The sequence below is a fragment of the Rhinatrema bivittatum genome, chromosome 2, assembly GCF_901001135.1.
Source record: "Rhinatrema bivittatum chromosome 2, aRhiBiv1.1, whole genome shotgun sequence".
NCBI lineage: Eukaryota > Metazoa > Chordata > Amphibia > Gymnophiona > Rhinatrematidae > Rhinatrema > Rhinatrema bivittatum.
In genome coordinates this window covers 595164145-595190816 of record NC_042616.1, presented here as the reverse complement: position 1 = coordinate 595190816, position 26672 = coordinate 595164145, and the positions used below count along the sequence as shown (strand labels likewise).

The window sequence follows — 26672 nt, the reverse complement described above, 5'->3', positions numbered from 1 at the left end:
TACTAGCATTTAGGCAATTGTATCAATCTTATTTGTTGTGTTTTCTCAATAGGATATGCATTAGTGGTAAATTATTGCCTTTTCATAAGGAGGGCTATTGTGCCTGGTAGTAAAGGGAGTTTGTTTTGCTTTTACTGAGATGTCATCAGAACCAGAATATCTTTTTTTTTGCTTGGTGAATTCTATGGATAATGACCTAGTTCTGCACTGCATCCATTGTTGGAGGTCAAAGGGGGTTCCTGTGGATGCAGAGTGTATGTTTACATATAGTCCCGTGATGGTCACATGTTCAGTATGTCATACATGTGAGAACCATCTGACAGGTGTGTCCCGGCCGAAAAAAGGTTGAGAACCACTGCTATAGAGCACTCACCTCTCTCCCTCATGCTCCTGCTATCATGTCTGGGTCCCATGGGGTGAAGAGAGCATCAACAACCTCACTGCCAAGCCAGGCAGAGGAAGATAAAGTTGGTGTCCTGCCAGGCCCTTATGAACAGGAGTTGGTGATATCTTGCTCTGATTTGGGTGAAAGAAAGGGAATAATCTCCCACTGGGCCAGAAAGGGGAGAAGGAAGCAAAAGCAGTTTTCTGTCATACCCAATAAAGGAGAAATCGGCTAACTCCTTCCAAACTGATGAGGAAAGAACAGCCTTCTGCTGGGTCTGCGACACACCTTCTGTGACCTCGTGATACATTAGTATGTCCCGACACACCTGTTGTGAACCACTGGTCTAGCAGGTCTCAAGGAAATAATTTTATCAGGAAAGAATAATTTAACCTTATTACCAAGACATTCTGTCTTTAATGTATTTTTTCTATGTTTTTGTATTGTAGCCACAGTTCAATCTGCATTTGATAAAGGAATACTGCAATTGTTTTCTGAATGATGTTACTGTAGTTGAACATAGTCATCATTATATAAAATTGTGATTGTGGAGACTGCATCTGTTTAAAAATAGTTTCTCACTCTTTTTTTTTTGTTTCTAATATTTTTATTAGGTATAGAACAAGCACAAATCACATCAACTTCAAATGTAATACAGTAATGTACAGAGAAATTCCAACTGATAATAATAAAATACACAGAAAGCAGGTTGACTTTGAACACCTCTGTAGTAATGAAATAATACTGTGTAAAGGTTTGCCTTGTTCTCCACCCAACTTTTTAACCTTACTCCTTCCCCCCTTTCCCCCACCCCCTACCCATACCCCCCTAAGGCTAACAGATCTGGTAGAATAAATAAAGAAGAAAGAAGAAAAAAAGTAAAGACAAGGAGCATTGTACAATCCTAGTAGGCTTAAGTCTGCCATTAACACAGTGTCTTGTTTGCCAACATAAAATTATGAGCTACATTACAATTATCCTGCAGGATGGAGACATTCTGTAAAAGGGCACCAAATAGCTTTACATTTAGCAAATGCTTGGGCAGATTGTTCCTGAATGTGCATTGTTTCTAGTAAGTAGACATCTGTCAGTACAGTCATCCAGTTTTACACTGAAGGACCATCTGTTGTATCCAATGCAATAAAATTATTTTCAAGGCTATTACACAACCTTTAATAAGGAGCTTGAGGTGGTTGGAGGAACTACCCGGGTCTCGAGATGTGGCTCCCAGTATACAAAAAGCAGGGGATCAGATATCAGTGGGAACTAACATTTTCTCAAAATATGACTTTATTGAAGCCCAAAATGTTTTAATCTTATCACAGTCCCATAAATAATGAATTAACAAAGCTTTGCTCTCCCCACATCTTAGGCAGCAACCCGAAGCTGTGATATGTGCTGCGTGTGCCCAACTAGGCCAAAATATTAAATGTTATTTTATCTTGATATGTTCTTCCCGAAGGGAAATCCCTTTCAAGGATTTCATCACTAAATTGACATTGTTAAAATTAACTTAAAATTAACTTTTTACCTCTGTGCGGATGATGTCCAGATTCTTCTTCCCATCACAGACTCTCTTCACAAAACTTGGTCCTACTGGACCAATTGTCTTCAATCAATTAATAATTTACTTACTAGCCTTAACTTGATCCTTAATACTAATAAGACTGAGACTCTCATTATTTCTGCTGATGAAAACCAGGTTCTCTACAACCCCTTAAATGTAACACATTCACTCTCAACTGACATTAACCACTCCTCTTATGTAAGAGATTTAGGAGTTCAATTAGACAACCAATTCAATTTTAAAACTTATGTCCAAAACACCTCAAAAGAATGTTTTTTTAAATTACAAGTATTAAAAAAACTTAAACCTCTCCTTCACTTTCGAGACTTCCGACTAGTGCTACAGTCCTTAATCCTTACCAAATTAGATTATTGTAATTCTCTCTTGTTTGGGCTCCCTGCAATAACAATAAAACCTCTACAGATGGTACAGAATACCGCAGCGAGACTACTTACTAATTCAAATAAAAGAGATCATATCTCTCCCATACTGCAGTCCCTACACTGGTTACCTATCAAAGCCAGGATTTCGTTCAAAGTACTTATGATGATACATAAAGATATTCATAAAACTGCCCCTCTCAATCTATGCCATCAATTCCGTGCTCATTCCTCTGAAAGACCTATCAGAAGAGCTTATTTGGGCTCTCTACATGTTCTCCCTACCAAATCATTACTAAGCAAAAGAGCATTATCTACTTCTGGGCCGACGCTTTGGAACACTCTTCCACCTGACCTCCGTCAAGAACAGTGTCTCCTGACCTTCAAGAAGGACTTAAAAACTTGGCTGTTTAATCAAACTTTCCCTGAAAACCTTGGTTCTCCTAGATGCAGATCCTAAAACATGAATACAAGACTTTAACTATTCATTTTATTATTATTATTATTTATTATTTTTTTTTATCTTATTTATTTATTTTATTTATGATTGACTCACAATTTATTTATTGTGGCTATAGGCTTGCTGTTGTTCCTTAATTCCAATTGTTTCTAAAATGTTCAATGGTTTATATGCACCGTTTATTGTATCGCCTCCTAGCGAAAGTTAAGTTCTTTGTAAACCGGTGTGATCTATATCCTTTATAGGAATATCGGTATATAAAAATTCAAAATAAATAAATAAATAAATTGTTCTCCAAATGTGATTCGGTTAAGGTTACCTTAAGTTCTGAAGACCATTTAGTAGCAAGGTTAGGGAAAATGGAGTTACTGTGTACAGATTGTAAAAGTTTGTACAATTTAGACATGGATATAGAAGGTGAAAACCATAAAGAATGTAATCCTTGAAAAGGACCATTGGTTACATAATTCTAGCCCCCTTATAAAACCTTCTTAATATATCTGCGAATTTGAGATAAAAGAAATAGTCTCCATCTTGCAATGAATAGGTATCCATACAATAAGCAAATGAATGTGGTTCACCTGTTCTTATATCTACAAATGATGGTATTAGAGAGAGATCATTTGCCTTGATTATATGTAATAGCCTACTACCTAAGCTGGCACTAAACTGTGGGTTCCCCTCCATTGGAAGATACAAGGAAAAATATCTTGATAAACCAAGAGGGGATCTACCGTATTTTTCGCTCCATAAGACGCACCTGACCATAAGACGCACCTAGGATTCAGATGGGGAAAATTAAAAAAAAAAAAAATTGTGCTAAACCGGCTCTGCGTCTGGGCGTCTTATGGAGCAAATTAGGGGAGTGCATAGCTTTTTTTTTTCTCCCCATTTTGTTTTCGGGTCTGGGGAGGGCCATTTCGGTCCACTCCCCAGATCAGAAAACTTTTCTTTCTCTGGGAACCCCATCCCAACCCTTTAAATTAACAACCCCCACCCTCCTGACCCCCCAAGACCTGCCGACTTAATTTCCTACAACTCCCCACCCTCCTGACCCCCCCAAGACCTGCCGACTTAATTTCCTACAACCCCCCACCCTCCTGACCCCCCCCAAGACCTGCCGACTTAATTTCCTACAACCCCCCACCCTCCTGACCCCCCCCAAGACCTGCCGACTTAATTTCCTACAACCCCCCACCCTCCTGACTCCCCCAAGACCTGCCGACTTAATTTCCTACAACCCCCCACCCTCCTGACCCCCCCCAAGACCTGCCGACTTAATTTCCTACAACCCCCCACCCTCCTGACCCCCCCAAGACCTGCCAAACGTCCCTGGTGGTCCAGCGGGGGTCCAGGAGCGGTGTCCTGGGCTTGGGCCGTCGGCTGCCAGTAATCAAAATGGCGCCGACAGCCCTTTGCCCTCACTATGTCACTGAGACCGACCAATAGCAGCGGTCGTCCCAGTGACATAGTGAGGGCAAAGGGCCGTCGGCGCCATTTTGTTTACTGGCAGCCGACAGCTCATGCCCAGGAGATCGTTCCCGGACCGCTCCTGGACCCCCGCTGGACCACCAGGGACGTTTGGCAGGTCTGGGGGGGGGGGGGTCAGGGGGGGGGGGGGTTGTAGGAAATTAAGTCGGCAGGTCTTGGGGGGGGGGGGGGGGGGGGGGGGGGTTGTAGGAAATTAAGTCGGCAGGTCTTGGGGGAGGCGGGGGGGGGGGTTTGTTAGATTTTTGTTTGGTTTTTTTTTTTATATTCGCTCCATAAGACGCACATACATTTTCCCCCCACTTTTGGGGGGAAAAAAGTGCGTCTTATGGAGCGAAAAATACGGTAATTTTTCACCAAGCCCATCTCATAGCCTTAAACAGTATTGATTGAGTGAAGTCCATACCAATTTCACGGACATTTGCATGTAAAAAATATTTGATTTAATGGGTACAGAAAGGCATTTTCCAGGTCTGTTATTGAACCTCTTGTAATTGGTCATATCCAGTCTCCTAATATGAGCATTAGGCAGGCCAAATTGTACGTAAGTAAATCAGCAATAATAATGGCAAATTTCATCCGTGCACGACGGCCCTGCCAAATGAAAGCAGCGAAGCTGTGCTGTATGCTCCTAAGGTCATTTTTAGTAGGATTAAATGGTGCCATTTGCAAGTTGTATAGCAGTTTGGGTAACAGAATCACCTTCTGCCTACTGGTCAGGGTCTTTTTAGTTGGTAAAACATTTTATTGGTATTTATCATAAACAATACAACATTGAGGATGCAGTGGTCCTGATACATCCCCAGTCTCATGCACATATCGTACCTTTCCCAGAACAGCAAATCCCTCTAGCTTCCCCTTCGCCCCCCCCCTTCCACCCCCCACCCCCAATCCCAAATCCCAATTTGCAGACAATCCTTGTCAACGAGATCAAGCAATCCAATAAAAGGTCAGAAATAGCAGCGCTGAATAACTGAGTGTCGTGGTCAATCATTCAAAATCAAATTCCGTGCGCGGTGCGGAAGTGCCTCATGGGTCCCATATGGATAGAAAGGTCCGTCAACGCTGCGGGGACCTGCGAGATGACAAATTGCCCATAGTCATCATGGAATGGAAATGGTTCCTCCAAGCCCAGAAAGAAGGTGGGTCGCCACTTCTCCAGACTGATAGAATCACTTTCTTCCCCACCAAACTTGCTTTCTGTATCAATAAGCGAGAGCCAGGATCTCTAACCCATATGGGAGAAATGCAGCCAAATAGAAACCATAACGGAGCTACCGGTATAGAGACATCTAATAGGTCTGCCAAATATTGTGCAATCCGACACCAAAACCGCTTAACAGAAGCACATGCCCAAAAAGCATGCGACAAGGTGCCTAAAGCTGATTTGCAGCGCCCACATACAGCAGAAGGGGCAATAGTCAGTTGGTGAGCTACCTGAGCAGACCATATACCCTGCCCAAAAATTTGTACTGTAGCTCCCGATAGTACATATTGGTAGAGATCCTGGCTATTCGCCTAAAACAAACCCGAAGAATAGACTAGGTGACTGTAAAATCCCCATCCTTATTCCAGTGTTCCACCAAGACTTCACAAACAACCCTTACCAGTTTCTGCACGCATTTATAATAGAGAGATTACGAAGGGGCCTTGTCTTGATCAAAGCAGAATACATGATCCAATGTATGGAAGGCCGATGGCTGCATGGAGGCCACCGGCAAAGACTGAAGATAATGCCGAATCTGGAGGTAAGGGAATGTATGCCGAGTCCCCAGGCCATATAAGTCCTAAAATTCCGTAAAGGATAGGATCTTCCCCTCCCCCTTTATCAACTGCCTCAATTGAGTAATACCCTTGGATGCCCAGGTCTGAAAATCTGCGGACTGAGAGCCTGGGTAAAAATTCACATTACCAACGATAGGCAGGAAAAAAGAACAAAGCAGGAGCACCTGTAATAACCTGGTTAGCTTCAGCCATGCCTACCTAATAGGTTTGGTAATAACAGCTTGCACCAGGAAGGTCGGGAGACTGCTCGCCTCAGATTGTAAGACAAACTTAAGATCTATCAGTGCCGTCAATGCACCTTCCACTAATACATTAACATACAGTGATTTGTCCAATAGCCAATCCCTTACTATACGCAAATTGCTTGCTAAATTATAGAGGGTTAGGTCAGGAACCCCCATACCTCCAACCCACCCCCAGTGATCCTTCAGCCAAGAGAGGGGAATCCTGGCCTTCCTGCCTCTCCACAGAAAGCGCCGCAAAGCGCCCTCAAAGAGAGATAAGTCCCTACGGGTAAGCTGGAGGGGCAAGTTTTGCAGTATATACAGCCACTTAGGGAGAACAGTCATTTTGAATAAATTCACCCGCCCTCCTAAGGAAAGCGGAAGAGCCCGCCAATCCGCCTGTGTATTCTGAATGGAACATAAAAGATGTGGGATATTGACATTATATACTTGGTCTGGAATATTGGGTATCACCACTCCTAGGTAGCAGAAAGACTCACCTGCCTACCGCAAAAGAAAAGGATCAGGCCACCGCTCCTTCAAAGTGTCAGGGTAAGCCAGAACAGAGGACTTATTTTCATTTAAACGTAATCCCGAGAAAACTCTAAACCTCCATATCAGTTGTGATAAAGGAAAAGTAAAACCAAGGGGTCAGTGAGAAAACCAGCAAATTATCCGCAAAGGCTGCATATTTGAAAATTCCTGAATGGAAATGAATGCCTTTGATCTCCTGACTCGCTTGAATGGCGAGGCATAGAGGTTCAAGTTGCAAGATAAATAATAAAGGAGACTAAGGACAACCCTGCCTCGTACCCCGCGTCACCAAGAATGACTCTGACTCTGTGCATGGTTAGCAGTGATGAGTGCTGCAGGGTCACAATATAGGAGTTGGACAGCATTATAAAAGTAGCCCTCAAATCCCATTTTCTGTCGAACATAAAATAAATATTGCCACTCCACCTGGTCGAACGCTTTTTCGGCATCAAAACTAATAGGTAGGGAGTGTTTGTCTGTTGGCACATCACCATAGCCGCCAACAATCACCATATATTGGAAAGAGCATAACGCTTTCTCACAAAGCCCACCTGACAGTCACCAATGAGCAACGGAAGGAGTACTGCCAATCTATCCACCATGATCTTAGCCAGTAACCTTTGGTCAAAATTAAGCAAAGAAATGGGGTGATAGGATTCAGGAAGGAGGGGATCTTTGCCCACTTTAGGAATAAGGGAGATGTGTGCGAGGTTTGCATTGACAGGAAAGGAGTCAGTGTCTATAAGCTCCGAAAACAGCGAAGCCATGGGAACGGCTACTTGCCCTGAAAGACATTTATAGAAATCAGCAGAGAAGCCTTAAAACTTTTAGATCGCCCTATAGCTAGCTGAATTTCTCCGGCTGTGATAGGACGATTGAACTCCTCCTTTTGGGCCTCCGTTAAATACGGAAGGGATAAATGAGAACAAAAACTCGCACACACCTCTTCGCTCCATCCCTCAGTCGTATCAAGAGTAGAGTAAAATTTTCTAAAACGCCGCAAAATTGAAGGAAGTCCATGACCTGCCGACGACCGCAGCGCAGGTATATAACGGGCCATGCGGGCAGACTTAAGCAAATTAGACATCTTCCCCGCTTCATTACTATACTGGTACAGCTGGAACTGATAATACATAAGGCTGTTTTTTGCATGTTGATGTAACAAGGAATTTAGAGCTTGCTGCACTGACAAATACTCCTCTCGAGCCTTCCCCGTCTTAGAGGCCACCACTCTGGTACGCACCTGATGCAGTTGGGCACTGAGCTTCAAAATGCTCTGATTCATGGATTTCCACCTATGGGCAACGAGATTATATCCCCCTGTAGGACTGCCTTAGCTGCGTACCAAAACAGAATAGGCTGATCAATAAGTTCTTGATTAAGTTTGGCATATTCAGACCAATTCCCAGCAAGATATGCCTGAAACTGAGCGTCTTCTGCCATATAATAGGGGAACCGCCAAATCTTAGAGGTGGGTGGTGAATCTGTAAGCTGGATGTCTACCCAGACTGGGGTGTGATCAGAAATGTCATCAATACCCGCCTCTTAAATACGAGAGAAGGCATGGCAACTAATGAGAAAATAATCTAGTCTAGAGAAGGTCGCATGCGCCCTAGAGAGATGGGTGAAATCCTTCTCCATGGGATGAAGAGTTCGCCATGCATCTATCAAATGTAACGCATTCTCCAACATGGACGGGCCTTTTCCCATGCCAGGTTCAGGCCTGCGACTACCAGATGCATCCACCTGAGGGTCTTAATGGTATTAAAGTCCTCACCCACAATTATTGTCTCTGCCAAGTGAGGGAGCAAATGATGATAAAGTTCCTGAAAAAAGCTCGGGCTATAAGTTTTGGGGGCATATACATTACAGAGCACAACAGTATTATATAATTCTGTTACCAAAGCGCCCATGGGGATCTTTAATTTCTTGATGAATCTTTATAGGTAATTGCTTATTAATCAAAATAGCCACCCCCGCAGATTTAGATGAGGCCGAAGTGAAATGTACTCCCCCCACCCATGTCTGGCATAGCTTGCCATGCTCAATATCAGTGAGGTGAGTCTCCTGTAAGAAGACCAAATATCTTGGACTGTTTAATCGGCAATTACCCAAACACTAAGAAGAACCCATGCTACTGATGCAATTAATAGCAGTGGCTATTCCCTAAGTATAATTGATTAATAGCCATTAATGGACTTCTCCTCCAAGAACTTATCCAAACCTTTTTTGAACCCAGCTACACTAATTGCACTATCAGTTTATAGACTTCTCCAATTAAATGGATTGACAACTTTTGGAAACAAGGTTCTGGGCTTGTTGGACCCTTAGTCTGACCCAGTATGGCATATCTTATGTTCTTATGTTTTTATGTAACTACTGTCAACATCTATGGAGTGGTGGTAATCGATGGGAGCTGTTGATGCAGTTAGCTCTATGTCAAGGGTTGCTGCTATCGTGCTATGGTAGCAGCCCTGAGCGAGAATGAGCTAGTTTCTAAAGAGGATATGTGTCCTCTGACTCCAACTCAGAGGTCCCTCAACCAGGGGGAGACCAGTTATTGGAGCCTATTATGGTTTTCTAAAAATTAATTAAAAGTGTAAGGGAGAAAAGGTTAGCATTCATGAATAACAAGCGATCACAGAAAGAAGACAGGCAATATCTGGAAAAGCTAAGAGAAGCTGGGAAAGTAGGAATGCAAAACTTCCAATGCAAGAGAAAATAGCTACTATGGTAAAACATGGAGACAAGACTTTTTAAAGATGTGTTAGTGATAGAAAAAGAACAAAAATGGCATCACAAGACTTAGAGGTGAAGGGAAGGAATATGTAGAAGATGAGGAAAAAGCAAAATTGCTTAACAAATATTTGTTTAGTGTTCAGTGTAGAAGAACCAGGAGCAGGACTCATAAAACAAATAAAATTGGAAATTAAATAAACCTCAATTGAATTTCAGAAAAGTATGTTCTTGAAGAGATAACTAAACTTAAAGTAGTTATGGCAGTAGAACTAGATAAGACGCATCTGAGAGTCCTAAGGGAACTTAAGGAAGTTCTGGCAGCTTTATTGGCTGACCTTTTCAATGCTTATTTAGAGTTTGGAGTAGTTCTGAAGGACTTATTCATAAAAGTGGAAGTAAGGAGAAGGCTGGGAACTGCAGGCCAGTTAGTCTGACCTCTGTGGTATGGAATCACTGTTAAAACCAAGGATAATGCAGTTTCTGGAATGCAGTGGATTACAGGATAAGAAGCAGCATGGTTTTACCAGAGATATCTTGTCAGACAAATCTGATCAATTTATTTGATTGGGTGACCAGAAAGTTGGATCAAGGGAGAGTGCTAGATGGATTTCAGTAAGACCTTTGACACGGTTCCACATAGGCAACATAAAGAAATTGAGCGCCCTTGGTATGGAACTTAGAGTGACTGACTGGGTTAGAAACTGGCTGAGTGGAAGGTGACCAAGGGTAGTGGTAAACAGAGTTCACTCTGAGGAGGGAGTTGTTACTAGTGGTGTGACTCAAGGATCGGTCCTTGGATTGGTTATTTTCAGGAATCAGGTGGCCAACAGAATTGTCACAGTCCAAGTAGACAATCAGATAGTCATGTTGTTCTTGTACAAGTAGGGAGAAACAGCCTTCATTCTCCTCTACTGGAAAACTGTCCTGATATGAAAGTGAACCATTTCTCATGATATGAACCTAAGATTCATGTACCTGTCAGAAAGAGAGACATCCTTAACTAAATTTAGAAGAGGCCAGTAATTATGATCTTCATAGATTTGTTTTGTCTGAGACAGATTTCATTTCCAATTCTTAGAGATTTATCTCTAAGGAAACCAATAAAGTTGGAAACCTGCCCAGCTCCAGTCATGCAAACTAGGGATATTACTCCACCTCATTGTTGGGAGGAAGGAAAAATGTATTGGTCTTGATAAAAATGTGTTTAAATTATTTCTGTTTTTTAAGAAAAATTCCACCACAAGATCTTATGATTTTATATGGAGGTACTTTGCTACCTTTCTGAGGGTGTGGCCCTAGATCTCTTCTCTTGACCAACACAAAAACTATTTGAATATTTTCTTCATCTTTTAGAGTCTGGCCATAAAGCCAACTTCGTTAGGCTTCAACTCAGTGCCACTTGTTTCTCCAAGGACAAGCAGGATGGTAGTCCTCACAAATGGGTAACATCGTTTGGAGCCTGGCATAGAAATCTTATGTCAAACTTTCTAGAACTTTGACTGAGCCTTATTGAACATGCTCAGCATGTATTATACCATGTGTCCACGAAGAGTCTCCTGCAGTCTCTTCTTTTTCGTGGAGCCTAACTTTTCTTCAGCTTATTGAGCCTACCGCGGCCTATTTTTGGAAAACCATGTTTTTGCGATATTTTTCTTCGCCGCCTCGCACGGTTGATATGGGGTACTCCGGTTCTCCCCTTTGTCCTAGATAGGTTTTTCAACTGTTATTAATAAGTTTCTTTTTGCACTGATACCCCTGGGGGTGATACTGTGTTCAATGCCCGCCAGCCATCGATAACCGCTGTCATTGGTTTTGATCTTGCGTCCCTTTTATTTCGTGAGATGTCTACTTGAGGATTTAACCGATGCGCCTGGTGCACAAGGACCATGTCTATCATAGATCTTTGGGGCATTGCATGATGTCTGGGATTGCAGCAAGTGCGTCAGAATGACCCTGAAGAGAAGTAAGATCCAGCTCATTAAGATGGAGCACCTCTTTGGGCTGGAGAAAACCGAACCATCGGCATCAGAATTTAGGGACATTGAAGCCACACCAATGGACACTGAGCCCTTGACATTGGTGGGGCCATTGGTTCTATGAGTGGAAAGGGACGCCAGAGACCGGCCATCACCGGGTTCCTCCAGGTTAAGGATGTCAGGTTCTTTGTCATTGACCTTGGCACTGGGGAAGGACTTTGTCGAACATTGAGGGAAGCCGAAGAAGCATCTGCATCGGTCACCATTGATGCATGGTGCTGGGTACGGTGATGCATCGGTTTCTGCTGTGAAGCTCCCTAAGCAAGGAGAGCCAGTTCTCCATCAATGCTGGGGGTGCACCATGGACTCCATTGGTCCCAAAGCCAGCCATCGATCCTCTCTGTTCTGAAGAGGATCTGGTTACACCTCCTCTGTCCCAGCCTATGTTGGCATCAGTGATGTTTGAGGAGGAACTGGAGAAGGGTGCAGATGGCTGTCGAGAAAGTGATGCGTGGAATCGGCGTTGTGGCACTGAAGGTGCCAGCACTGGCACCGTCACTCCTCAAGCTGCTGCTGGAATCCCTACATGCACTCATTAGTATGTTACCAACCCAACCAGCATCACTTACTGGGATAGCATCAATGCCATGCAGGGCACTGCCACCTCCCTCAGCTATTGCCAATTCCTCTGAGGAAGAAGCTCCTCCCAGACCAGCAAAGGCACCGGGGCCTATGGCCCAACGTCCGGTTTCATCACTGCTCACACCACTGGGCGAAGGCCGAGCACCCAGAGTTCCATCCTCGGATGATAACATGGGGATGAGGATACCTATGACCACTGGGGGGATGACTTGTCCGTGGTCTCTAATGATGTTCTGATGGTCTCCCCTCAGATCTATCGCCTCCAGACAAGAGAAGGGAAGTCCTCACCAAAGGAACTCTCCTTTGCAGGTTTTGTCCGGTTGATGGCGGAAGTCATCCCCTTTCGGTTAATGACTGAAGAAGATACTAGGCACAAAATGCTCGATATTCTCCAGTTCGTGGAGTCTCCCAAGGAGATCATGGAGGTCCCAGTACATGAAATCCTTATAGAGTTACTGTTAAGGATGTGCGAAAACCCCTTCACAGTGCCTGCCATGATCAGGAAGGTGGACACAGTTTATCTCATCCATAAAGCTCTATTTGATAAACGTCAGCTGCCCCATCAATTGGTGGAAGTCTAATCCGCTCTCAAGAAAGCCAATTGTTCTCAGACCCTTCCTCAGTGCCCCCCCGGGGAAGAATCACAGAGCGATAGATGCTTTTAGGAGGAAGGTGTTCCAAGAGATTATGTTTATTGCCCGCATTGCTGCCTACCAGCTCTTTATGAGCCAGTATATGTGGGACATCTGGAAGCAGGTGCAGGATGTTGCCGAGCAACTACCTCAGCAGCAGAAAGACACATTACTGTCGTTGGTGCATAAGGGCCTGGAGTGTGGAAAACACATAGTCCGTTCAACCTATGATGTTTTCAAAATGACATTGAGGGTCTCTGCAGCGGGACTCATTGCCTGCAGTCTTGCATGGCTGCGGGCCTTGGATCGTAGACCAGAGGGACAGGAGTGTCTCGCTGACGTGCCATACACTGGAGAGAATCTCTTCGGAGATATATTCAAGGATTCGTTGGCCCAAATCTGGGATCACTGTGCGACCCTTCAGCAGCTCTTCATCAGCACGCTGGACCAGTCCTCCTCATCTGGGAGGTCGGCGAGATCAGGGCCGAGGAAGTCCTTTTTCCACCTGAGGAGGTACTATCCTCCACCCTCTTGTTCCCGTCAACAATACCAGGGATCTCGCGGCTGTCTCAGGCAACAAAGAACCCTGAAACCCCAGCTGGCACATCAGTCAGCTCCAGGGATGGGGTTTGGAATGGATTGTAGGGGGCGTAGCCCAGTCGCCTGTTTCCCGGGCAGTAGAACTGTTGGTTGGGGTAAGGCTATGGTTCTTCATGAACAGATTACCCAGAGTAACCTCAGACCAGTAGGATGTGTTCATTGCCTGCCAGGGGTACTGATTGAACTTATTGGAGGCCCACCAAATTGCATCCCCCCAACCCGCATTGGGGCCTGGTAGCACACCAGGAGGTACTACTAACTGTGCTCTCCTCCCTCTTAATGGCCAGAGTGTTCAAACCCATTCCACCAAGGCAAAGAGGGTGAGGATTTTATCCTGGTACTTCCTGATACCAAAGAAAACAGGAGGATTCTGCCTATCCTTGACTTAAGGACCTTGAACAAATTCATGAAAAAAGAAAATCTCAAGATGGCTTCCCTGGGCATCCTGATCCATTTCTTGCAAAAAGGGAACTGGCTACACTCCCTCGATTGGAAGGATGCATAAACTCACATCAAGATCTTCCCAAGTCACCGGAAGTACCTCCGATTCGTGGTGGTAAAACAGCACTTCCAGTATCATGTGCTTCCGTTTGGGCTAGCATCAGCCTCATGTGTCTTTATGAAATGCCTGGCCATGGTGGTGGCACACCTTTGCAGACTAGGCGTTCACTTTTCCCCCATATCTGGATGAATAGCTGGTCAAGAGCACCTCTTGGGGCTGACGGGTCCATGTGCTCGATCATTTGGGTGTTGGAAACACAAGGGTTCATCATCAACTATCCCAAGTCCCCCATCACCTTAATTAGACTTTATTGGAGCCCTGCTAGACACAGCTCAGGCCAAGACCTTCTTGCTTTGACAAAGGGCCATCAATCTGATGACCATCGCGACAGGGATTCAGCAGAGTCAGAAGGTGTCAGCTTGGCACATATTGAGGATATTGGGCCATATGGCTGCGACAGTTGTCACTTCCTTGGCATGTTTATACATGTGAAAGGACCAGTGGACCCTAGGGTCGCAGTGACATCAGGCCATGCAGAACTTCCAAGATCGCATCTGAATCACCCCATAGCTCCGGATCTCTTTGTCCTAGTGGCGGGTAATTTCAAATCTGGAACGGGGGATCTCCTTTCAGAGTCCTCCTACCCATACTGTCCTCATCAAGGATGCATCCACCCTGAGTTGGGAAGCTCATGTAGATGGGCTCAGCACTTAGGGTCTCTGGTCCGCTCAGGAACATCTCTTTCAAATCATTTTCCTGGAGCTCCGGGCGATTAGGTACATGGTATGGGCTTTCAGAGATTGGCTGTCCAGGAAAGTTTCCTGATCCAAACTGACAATCAAGTGGAAATTTGGTATGTCAGCAAACAAGGAAGTATGGGATTGTACCACCTGTGCCAGGAAGCGGTCCAAATGTGGTCATGGGCCCTCTCCCATGACATGGTGCACAGGGCTATTTACCTGGCTGGAACGGAGAATGTGATAGTGGACAGACTGAGTCATACCTTCAGATTCCATGAATGATTTCTGGACCAAGGGGTTGCGAACTGGATCTTCTGCTTCTGGGGAAGCCCAGAGGTGTACCTCTTATTTATTTATTTAATGCTTTTTTTATACCGTTATTAGTAGTTACATCATACCGGTTTACATCAGAACTGCAGGTAGAAAATACATAAAAAAGGTACTGGGGATGGGACTACAGAGAAAAAGGGAAAGAAGTAGCCAAAACTGGCAAACAAGAGCAGCAAACTGTATAAGATAACAAGTGAACAATGTAAAATAACTTTGTACATAGGTTCAGGTCTTCACAGCACCTTGGGAACAGGAATGTTCCTCAGTTCTGCTCCCAGTACAGCACACATGGAAAACCAGCCTCATATGTCTTGCCCACAATTGGGGTGATATTCTTCTGTATGCGTATCCTCCAGCTCCACTAGTAGCAAAGACTCTTTTGAAGCTTCACAAGAACTAAGGGACTATGATCCTCATAGCCCCCTATTGGCCGAGACAGGTCTGGTTTCCTCTCCTGAGGGAGTTGTCCATCTGGAAACTGATCAGTTTGGGGACTTCTCCAGATCTCATCACACAGGATCGAGACAGTTTGCAGCATTCTAACCTTTAGGTCCTGTCGCTTATAGCCTGGATGTTGAGAGGTTAATATTGCAACTGCTCGATTTCTCGGAAGATGGTGGCTTCTAAATTGCCTTCCACTAGAAAGTCTTGTGGATTAAAGTGGGGGAGGTTTTCCTTGTGGTTTGAGCAGAAGGCTGTGTATAATTTCTCCTGCTCCACACAAAAACTGCCTGATAAACTTCTACCTTATCGGAAGCTGGCTTGAAGACAGGCTCCATTAGAGTTCATCTGAGATCAACTGGCGCATACCACCATGGTGAGATGGTACGCCCATCTGTGTACAGCCTTTAATTGTACATTTCATGCAGGGCCTGCTTCAGGTTCTCCTGCTGTGTCTTGGGACCTCAGTGTGGTGTTAGCTCAGCTGAAGAAAGCTTCTTTTGAGCTGCTGTGCTCCTGTGACCTGAAGTATCTCATCTCGACGATCATATTTTTGGTGGTAGTCACTTCAGCATGTAGGTCAGTGAGCTCCAGGCCTTAGTGACTTATCCAACTTACATTAAGTTTTTCCATGATAGCTTGGTCTTGCGTACGCACCCTAAATTCCTGCCTAAGGTGGTGTCTGACTTCCATCTTAACCAGTCTATCGTCCTGCCAACATTCTTTCCAAGGTTCTATTCACACCAAGGTGAACAAGCCCTGCACAGTTTGGACTGCAAAAGAGCCATAGCTGCCTTTCTGGAGTGGACAGAAGTCCATAGACAGTCCACCCAACTTTTTGTTTCTTTTGATAGGAATAAGTTGGGCATTGCTGTTGCTAAACGGATATTTTCTAATTAGCTAGCAGACTGCATCCCCTCCTGCTATTCCCGGACAGGACTGCATCTTGGGGGCCAAGTCAAGGCTCATTCTGTTTGAGACATGGCAGCATCGGTGCCCCACTTGCAAGCAATTCCCATGGAGGAGATCTGCAGAGCTATGATATGGAGTTTGCTCCACACATTCACATCACATTATTGTTTTGATTGGGATTGCCAATGTGATGGTAGGTTTAGCCAGTCTGTCCTTCAGAGCTTGTTTGAGATGTAGAACCCAGCTCTGTTTCCGCCTGGGACCCGTTAATTGTGCTCAGACTGCCTCCCAACCTGTTATCAACAAAACCAGTTGTTGTGCCTGTGGCACCTTTTTGGGTATTTTGCTGGTCCTTTTTTTCGATGCGGGAGCAGCCTGTAGCTAGGGATTCACCCATGTGTGAAGACTACCATCCTGCATGTACTTGAAGAACGCAGAGTTGCTTACCTGTAACAGGTTTCTCCGAGGACAACAGGATGTTAGTCTTCCCAAAACCCACCTGCCACCCCAAGAGTTGGGTTTCTACTATGTGGGTTTCTTCTCCTTTTTTAATTTTATCCTTGAATTCTATATTGAAGGGGACCCATGTGGACACATGGTATAATGTATGCTGAGTTTTTCGTGCTGGGCTCCATCCGATGTCATTCATGTGTGAGGACTAACATCCTGCTTCCTTGGAGAACACCTGTTACATGTAAACAACTCTACTTTATCCCAACATGTAGAAGGAAACTACATTTCTGTACAATCTCTAGTTGTCAGTTTTATGTGGGGCTTGCTTCAGTTGAAGCCTTTTGGTGTTATGGAATATCAACATAGTTCTAACTCAACTGATGAAAGCTTCTTTTGAGCCTCTAGACTCATATGAGCTCAGGAACCTGACTTTGATGGTTGCATTTTTTTTTTGTGGTGATTACGTCTGCTTTTATCATAATAGATTGATGTTTCTGCATAAGGGGGTGATTTACACATTAATCATTCAGTTCTAGTATTTTTCTCTAGATCACATAGCTATAAATGTGGAAAGATCCTTTATTACCTGGATTGTTGTCTTATTTGTAGCGGACTAAAGCCCATATAAATTTCTCTCAGCTTTTTGTTTCTTTGACCCTAAGAGGCCTGGATAAAGTTCACCATTTTCAATTGTATAATATGACGTTTCTTCTTTTGTTATGCCTTGTCAGATATGATCTTAGAAATGCATTTTAGGGCCATGGAAGCATCTGTTGCCCATCTGAAGTCCATCTCCATTGATGAGACTTGCAAAGATGCAATATGACATTCATACAATGCATTGATATCCCATTACTATCTAGATATGGCCTCCCAACAGGATAGTACGTTTGTACCATTTGTTCTCCATAGTCTCTTTCAAGGGCAGAACCCAACTCTGCCCCCTCCTAGAGCCCAGTTTACAATTTGAGGTTGTCTTCCTCATTTAAAGATTAAATGTATAGTTGTGCTCATAAGTTTACCTACCCCTGGCAGAATTTGTAATATGTGTTGCATGTTAATAAAACATGAGTGATCAGACCAAACACGTCTATTATTTTTAATGTGTTTCGCATTAAAATGATTATGCATCACAGAATAGCACAGTCATTAAACAAAGCATAGCAATAAGAGAAATAATATAATGGTCCTGTCCAAAATTTTACATATCCTTGAATGTTTCGGCTCATAATATTCACTCAAGTTGACACACAGAGGTTGAAATGACAATGAAGGGTAGGTATTCACACCGTGCCTTGTTTGATTGTAATTATTGTCTGTGAGTCACTGAGGTTTGTTAGCTCTTGAGAAACCCTTGTGCATTTCATCCAGGGCTGCACTGACTTTGGTGGTTTCTGAAGCATGGGGAAAGCAAAAGGACTGTCAAATGATCTGCGAGCAAAAGTAGTTCAACTTTCAAAATCAGGAAAAGGATATAAAAAGATATCCAAAGATTTGAAAATGCCAATCATTACTGTTCAAACTCTGGTCAAGAAGTTTAAAATTATGGGTTCTGTTAATATGAAGGTAGATTAAAAAAGATTTCAGACACAACAACAAGGAAAATGGGTTGGGATACAAAGAAAAACTCACAAGCAACTTCTACTGAAATACAAGCTTTTCTGAAACAAAGTGGTGTGGGTGATTCAGCATGCACAATAAGGAGATACTTGAGCAAAAATGGGCTACATGGTAGAGTTGCCAGATAAAAAAAAAAGCCACTGCTATACCAACGCCACAAAACAGCCCACTTACAATATGCCAAACAGCATCTAGAGAAACCTCAAAACTTCTGTAACAAAATAATTTGTAGGGATGAGGCTAAAATTGAACTTTATGGTAACAACTATAAATGCTATATTTGGAGAGGAGTCAACACTATTCCTATCGTGAAGCATAGAGATGGATCTCTGCTATTTTGGGGGTGTGTAAGCTATAGCAAAACAGAGAATTTAGTCAAAATTGATGGCAGGATGAATGCAGACTCTTATCAGATGATATTGGAGAATTTGCATTCATCAGCCAGGAAGATGCGCAAGGGGGTGCACTTGGAGTTTCCAGCATGACAATGATTTGAAATATAAGGCCAAGTCAACCCTTTAGCAGAAGAACGTGAAGGTTCTAGAGTGGCCATCACAGTCTCCTGACCTCAACATCATTGAGCCACTTTGAGGAGAAATCAAACAGGCAGTTGATTGCTAGACAACCAAAGAATTTACAGGATCCTGGAGACTTTTTGTCAAGGGGAACGGGCAGCTTTACCACATTAGAAAATAAAGGGCCTCATTCACAACTATCACAAAAGACTGCAAGTCATCATTGATGCAAAAGCGGACAATACATATTTATTTTTTATTAATTTATAAAATTTATAGCTCTCTCATACACAGAACTGAGCGGGTTATAGTAAACATACATAGTAAATATATTAAATAAGTTACAATTAAAACAATTCAAATTATGGGGGAGTGAGCGAGAGAGAAGGAGGGGGTCGTTGCCTTCCCCGAGCCCTACCTGGACCCGTGGACCCCGAGATTTCATCCCGCGGACCCCGAGAATCCATCACCGGCAGGAAGTGCTGGGGGCGCGGCTGAGTGACGTCAGCAAGGGCGTCCCCTCACCGACGATAAGAGCAGCGGTGTAGCGAACAGAACCGGGGAGTGAGCGAGAGAGAAGGAGGGGGTCGTTGCCTTCCCCGAGCCCTACCTGGACCCGTGGACCCCGAGATTTCATCCCGCGGACCCCGAGAATCCATCGCCGGCAGGAAGTGCTGGGGGCGCGGCTGAGTGACGTCAGCAAGGGCGTCCCCTCACCGACGATAAGAGCAGCGGTGTAGCGAACAGAACCGGGGAGTGAGCGAGAGAGAAGGAGGGGGTCGTTGCCTTCCCCGAGCCCTACCTGGACCCGTGGACCCCGAGATTTCATCCCGCGGACCCCGAGAATCCATCGCCGGCAGGAAGTGCTGGGGGCGCGGCTGAGTGACGTCAGCAAGGGCGTCCCCTCACCGACGATAAAAACAGCGGAAGTGCGGCGCACCATCGCCGCCGGCGCGCCTCCTAAGCTGCGCGCTCCGGCTTAGTCCAGGAGAGTCCGGAGGCCGGTGTCCATATATATATTTTTTTTATACTTTCTTGAATTTAATTACTTATGGGCAGAAAGAGGAAGGCAAAAATCTTCACCTCTTCACCTGTGCAACAAAATCGCACCGGCCCCATGGACCATCATGTCACACGACTGATGGAAAGGCCACAAGAGGACAGCTTGGGAGCTACATCTTTAGTCTCCCTGAGTCCTGGCAATGGACCAACGCCTCCACCGCAGCCGAACCTGGAAACATCTAGAGAGGCGACAAGCAGACTGGTAGGAGTAGTTCAAGGGGAGTCGGGGATGATACAACAACCTGATTCCCCAAGGACTGAAACTTTAAGATCAGTATTAACTTTGGAAGTTTCTAAGGTTAAATTCCCAGTCGATATACAATGCAGCACTGATCCAGTAGCAGTACCTGACAATGTTACATTAGTAGATCTTGGGCGGATGATTTCACGACTTGATAGCAATGTGGTAATGATGAACAACTCCTTGTCCACTGTGATCAATGCTAATAGAGAGGTAATAGAAGAACATACTAAGAAAATTAGTTATTGTGAGAAAGAAGTCAATGCTTTGACCAATAAGGTACAATTAATGCAAAATTCTGGAAATGTGTTTATTCGGGATAGCATAGTCATGCATAAAGAAATTGAATATATAGAGAACATGTTAAGATCCAAAAATTTAAGAATTATTAATTTTCCTTTAACGCATTTGCTCTCTCCAGAAGAGATGTTTAAAAATTTTTTGAAGGAAGTATTACTTTATGAAGACAAAGCTATCCCTAAGATATCTAGAATATTTTATTTTCCATTAAAAAGATCAAAAAAGGATGAGGAAAATTTGGTTACAGAAGCCCCTTCTAGCATAGGGGTTTCCACCTTTTTGGAAGAGTCTATTGATATAATAAATAAGAGAGCTACTCTTTTTATTTCCTTTATAACAGAACAGGATAAGGAGAGTGTCTTCAAAAAGTTTTTCAGGCATAAAGATGTGCCGTTTTGTGGTCAAAGGATTCAGATTTTTCCCGACGTGGCTCGGGCGACGCAGGTTAAGAGAAAACATTTTTTGAAATTAAAAGATCAGGTGTTAGCATTAGGAGCTACTTTCTTTTTAAAATTTCCATGTTTGTGTTTTATAACATATCAAGGGAAAAAATTTGTTTTCTCTGACCCGGCACACTTAGAAATGTTTTTGTCAGATAAAAATCAAGTTGTGATTTCAGAGAACGATGTCCAGTAAAAGTAATTCCATTCTTTCTCTCTCAGATTTGAATGTGATAGGGGTTTTTAACTTGTAAAAGAAAGAAACTCCTATGTTATAAGATATATATAAGTAAATATATATTATTACTTCTCTCCCCCAATTATTTGATATGTTTGCAAAGAATAAGGATGATTGTTTTTTTGTTATATGATATGGTTTATTGAATGTATAACATATTTTCCTGTTATTTCTTAAAGAATGTCTTTAATGAAAATAATAAAAGTTTAAATTCAAAAATAAAACAAAAAAAAACAAAAAAAAACCAATTCAAATTATACCAACATAACAGAACAAAGCAAAGTAAAAATACATGAAATCATCTGTAAGTTATGTACTTCGAAAACCCTAAAGAATTAAGGGTATGTAAACGTTTGAACGATCATTTTATAATTTCCTTTATTGCTATGGTTTGTTTACTGATTGTGCTAATAGTTTAATTTGATTCACATTAAAAAAAGATGTGTTTTGTCTGTTCACTCATGTTTTCTTAAAATGTCATTCATCTTACAAATTCTGCCAGGGGTATGAAAATTTAGCACAACTGCATCTATGACATTGTGTGTGTGTGTGTGTATATATGTATCTATCCCATATGGAATCAATAGTCCAAAGCTGTTTGGTCAGCACAGATGAATAACTTAAGAGAGCCGATATAGAGAAAGCGAAATAACATTTTAAAGATCTTTGACATTCGCGCCCCTCTAAACATTGGAGCCCTTCTTAACAACAAAGGGATAAGCATTTGAGGTTGAATCTATGATATTTTGGATACTTAGAAGCTGATTGGATAATGGAACACAGATACAGTTAAATACTGAGATTGAATTGTTTCGTGTGTAGCTGATGGTTTCGTTTGAAAATTACAGTTCCTCTGAAGAAGCCGTATAGGCGAAACGAGGCGTTGTTAGGATATGTGAAATATGTGAACACGCCATCATTTGACACAGTGAAAAACGGACAGGGACAAGCGAGTAATGAGGTTATGCATTCAAAACTACACAGTGTGGTATCAAGAAATGGAAAATCATGGTTGGGCATAACAATTCTTTTTTCAGTAATGTACTGTATTACTAAGTAATAGATAAGTGGATGAATGCTATATGACGTGTAAATTCTATTTTATGTATTCATTGATAGAAATGAGTTATACATGAATAAGTATAGCTATTTTGTGATATACTGTGTTAAAGCATAAAGGGTGATTTAGTGTACTGTGCTTAAGTATAAAGGGTGACTAAGTTAGTGATAGTATTAGATTAGTCTTAGTTGAGGGATGAATAGTGGTTTTCAGATTTAGGAATTGTGTATTCTATATATTAAATTATGTATATCTTGAATTGTATGTAAACAAAATACTTTTATAAAGGGATCTTTTCAATAAATATGAATTTTTAACTTAAATAATTGATGGTATCAAATATTATAAGCTAATTTAGGTGCTTTTTTCCTCCCCTTTTCTAAGGGTTTTTTTGTGGGGTGTGTGTGTGTATATATATATATATATATATATATATATATATATATATATACACACACACACATACACACAAATATACAGCGCCACTTTCTTTCCACATGAGCAGGTTCACCATGTCACACGAGGAATTCCCTAGATGAAGGTTTTCAATGAAAAGAGAATAACAACTGCCAGTGGCTGGGAAATAAACATAGATCTATCTATCCGTTACCCCAGTTTCCAGATCAAAAAATGTACATAAATCACTTTTCTGACTATAGACTACAATGACATTGTGTTCTGCTGCACCCATAAATCCTAGAGGAGTCATTGAGGTACAGTAGAATATTTACCTATGTATCTGGATGTGACCAGCTGTCAAACTGTAATCCAGCTGATCCCATTTTAATTACCAAGATTGCTAGTTTCTCGAAGCTTCAGACTATTTTTGCTTGTTTTTGATTTAAGCAAAGAGGATATGGAGGCCTGCTTTCTGTGTAAGAAAATGCTTTTAGAAATAAATTAGTTGAGAAGAGGGGGTTTGTTCAAACTCTTAACTGCTGTTATGGTAACAAAGCATTCCATGGACATGAGTTATGTGGTTTGTATATTTATGATGTCTTAGGATCATAAAACATTTTAATGTTTTCTTTTTCTTGTACAGGATGGATTGGATGCTTTGGTGTATGATTTAGATTTTCCTGCCTTGAGGAAAAACAAAAATATTGACAACTTTTTAAGCAAATGTAAGTAATTAATCTTTTCATTAATTTTAATTATAGCTGAATGAATTTAAATTTTCCAAGTGGAGAAAGCAGAGAACCTGCTTGCATTATTCATGGGCTGGCAAATGTTTTTGTTTAGTTGACAGGGTTGCTGGGGCATTAACAAAATAAATAGTTGTTTTGTTCTGCTTGCCGTAAGTGAATGCTGCACCTTAGCTAGTCAACCTTATTTATCTGTGTGTAAGTTATGTACTTAGCCACATCTTCTTTAGGATTTTCTAACTAGTACTGAAACAAATAGGTGGAGTAAGTGGGCAATAAAGTAGAGATTCATATTCATTTAGCATTTACAGCTAATGCATTTTTGATTAATTTATGTTTTTAAATGATAAAGCCTAAAACTTTGTTTTCAGCCAGCCTTAAAACTGTGATTGTTTCTGTTTTCATAGATTGATACCTCTGTTTTTGGGTGGGGTTATTTTGAAAACTTTAGGTCATTGTATTCTGAATATTACCAATGTTGTGGCATTTTTCTTGCCCTCATCTCATAGCTGTTACAAGTTCGCTCTCTTGTCTGTTTCTTTGATCCAATAAAGATGAATCTAAAAAAACCAAAACGGTTAGTCTCTTACATGGGAGATTTAGGTTCAGTTCTTGATTCAGGATTCTGATTTCAGTTTCAATAACTTGAATTCTCTGATGAAAAGCATCAGCTTCCATTTCATGTTGATGTAGAGGATTATTTCAGACTTTTCTAGGAAATATTTGCAAGTATGTGTGATAATTTTCTGTTTGTTGCTGAATTAGTAGCCCCTCAATTTTCTTTTTCCTGCTATTGAGTGAAGTTGTTTCTTGAGCTGCTCTACAGTTGACTGCTTCTTTTGGAAAGTGTTTTGTCATTATTTTTCTGACTTTCAATGCCCTTTTCCCATCTATTTTATCCCTAGTTATGTTCTTTGGTTTTTTCCAAGTTTATTTTTTTTTTTTATATTGCCCCTGACAGTATTGTTAGGTCGTGTTGATTCACAAAATCATATATAGTGTATGTAGCTCAGCCATAAAAATCTCTTTTCTAGGTACTTTTTTCATTAAAGATTTCTTCATTTTTTATGTAATTTCCTCAATTTCTTTTTCTCTTTGGCACTGAGAAGCAAGCTAGCAGCTTCTTGAGGAACCTAAAGTTCTCTCAGAAGATGTACCTCATGCATCAGAACATCAAGTTTTACAAGCATCTAAGGGCAGGCCAAATAGCATTTCTTGATTTGGTCTCTGCACAAAGATGTCCCAGGGAGAAGGCTCTAGGAACTGAGCATGGTAGCACTGGTAGACAAACTTTGTTAACATGAACCTTTGTTACTTTGATGCCTCAGATTAGTATCAGTGCAGATTATCACCCAAGTGTGGCAGTCAATAGGGTTTGGCATCAATTTCCCCAAGTTTCATCTGAGCCCATCTCTTCAATTGGAGTTTATAGGGAGATACAATTCAGGCCAAATTATCTCTCTCCTGTTCACAGCAGGAGAGAAAAGTCAGAGTCAGCAGACATCAACCTGGTCAGAGCTGAGAATGCTAGGCCAGCAGCAATAGTTCATGTAACTCATGACACATTTTCTTGTTAGTCCATCCTTTTAGACCTTGACATCTCAATTGAATGAGGCCCTGGTATCCTTGGGGAGCATCCTTGGGGAGCCCCACAAGTGTGGGTTCCAGAGAACCAGGAGAAATAACATTTACTAACCAGACTGGGATGGCTACTATGGGGAAGAGAGATGAGGGCGTTCAGATAATAATGTCAAGAGAGGTAACATCTTTATCCTCAAAGGCATTTTCTTTAGAAAAGATAGGAAATATGATAATCATAATGCAAAAATCTATTAATAACTTGTCTGAAAAAATACAAGATGTATTACAGCAAAATGGGGTTATTAAAAGATGGGGAAACTGGAAGAAACTGTGAATATCATAGAAGGGAAGATTGTGGAAAATGAGAAAATTTAATATAATCTGATTAGATCTGATAAAATATATATGGACAAAATAGAATCTTTGGAGAATCAAATCAGGAATTTTAACATTAGAGTTTTAAATGTCCCAAAGATCCATCTGATTTCTCCAATTGACTTATTTAGAAGTTATTTAATAAATATATTGAAGTATTCGGAGTCTGCGATTCAGACTAGTTCAAGAATATACTATCTCCCCCTAAAGGGAGAAGAGAAACAGCAGTTGGAGGAACAATCTGAGATAAATTTAGATCTAACAGATATATTGGAGAAATCATTTGAAGTCAATATAAAATCTAGGGCTACCTTGATTGTGCAATTTGCATTCTTGATGGAAAGGGATTCAGTATTGAAGTTGTATTTCCGGAATAAAAAATAAAACTTCTATGGTCAAAATTTAAGAATTTTTCCAGATTTAGCCCGTAGTACTCAACTTCGACGAAGGAAGTTTATTTCAATGAGGTCTGAAGTTCTCGGACGAGGGGCTAAATTTATACTTACGTTTCCTTGTTGTTTGATTTTATATCAGAACACTAGATATTAGAGATGTGAATCGGAACCGAAATCGGATCCGATTCTGGTTCCGATTCACATCTATAGAGATGTGAATCGGAACTGAAATCGGATCCGATTCTGGTTCCGATTCACATCTCTACTAGATATATTTTTAATTACCTGGAACAGTTGAGATTATATCTGGACTCCCACTCTTGAGAATCCCATAGATTTGGGAAAAAGAAAATTAGAAGATGACGAGATAACAAGGTTGTTCTTATGACTACCTAAATGACTGCTCCAAGTGAAATACCTGTACTGTCTCTAAATTTTTTTCCTTATGTTAGGTATTAGTATATAGAAGGAGTATGATGAATCTTTGATTGTTGGTTAAATAAGAAATGAATGCAATATCTTCTTGTATACTGTTTAACTGTATCCTGTAAAAATATGAAATGTTCAATAAAAATTACATTTAAAAAAAAAAGTTGCTTGCGGATTTTTCTTTGCATCCCAACAAATTTTCCTGGTGGTTATGTCTGAAATTTTTCTTGGTCTACCTTGCTATTAACAGAATCCATAATTTTACACTTCTTGATCAGAGTTTGAACAGTACTGATTGGCATTTTCAAATCTTTGGATTTCTTTTTATATCCTTTTCCTGATTTATAAAATTGAACTACTTTTGATGGCAGATCCTTTGACAGTTCTTTTGCTTTCCCCATGCTTCAGTAATCACAAAGGTCAGTGCAGCCCTGGATGAAATGCACAAGGGTTCCTCAAGAGCTAAGAAACTCATTGACTA

General features: G+C 41.8%; 1 protein-coding gene across 1 annotated transcript in view; it reads left to right on the top strand.

Annotated features, from left to right (window-relative positions):
• ROCK1 (Rho associated coiled-coil containing protein kinase 1) overlaps positions 1 to 26672 on the top strand; it is a 491909-nt gene that overhangs the window by 99401 nt on the left and 365836 nt on the right. Inside the window, 1 exon segment of the mRNA XM_029591102.1 lies at positions 23309 to 23390. Within this exon segment, the coding sequence (XP_029446962.1) occupies positions 23309 to 23390 (82 nt within the window).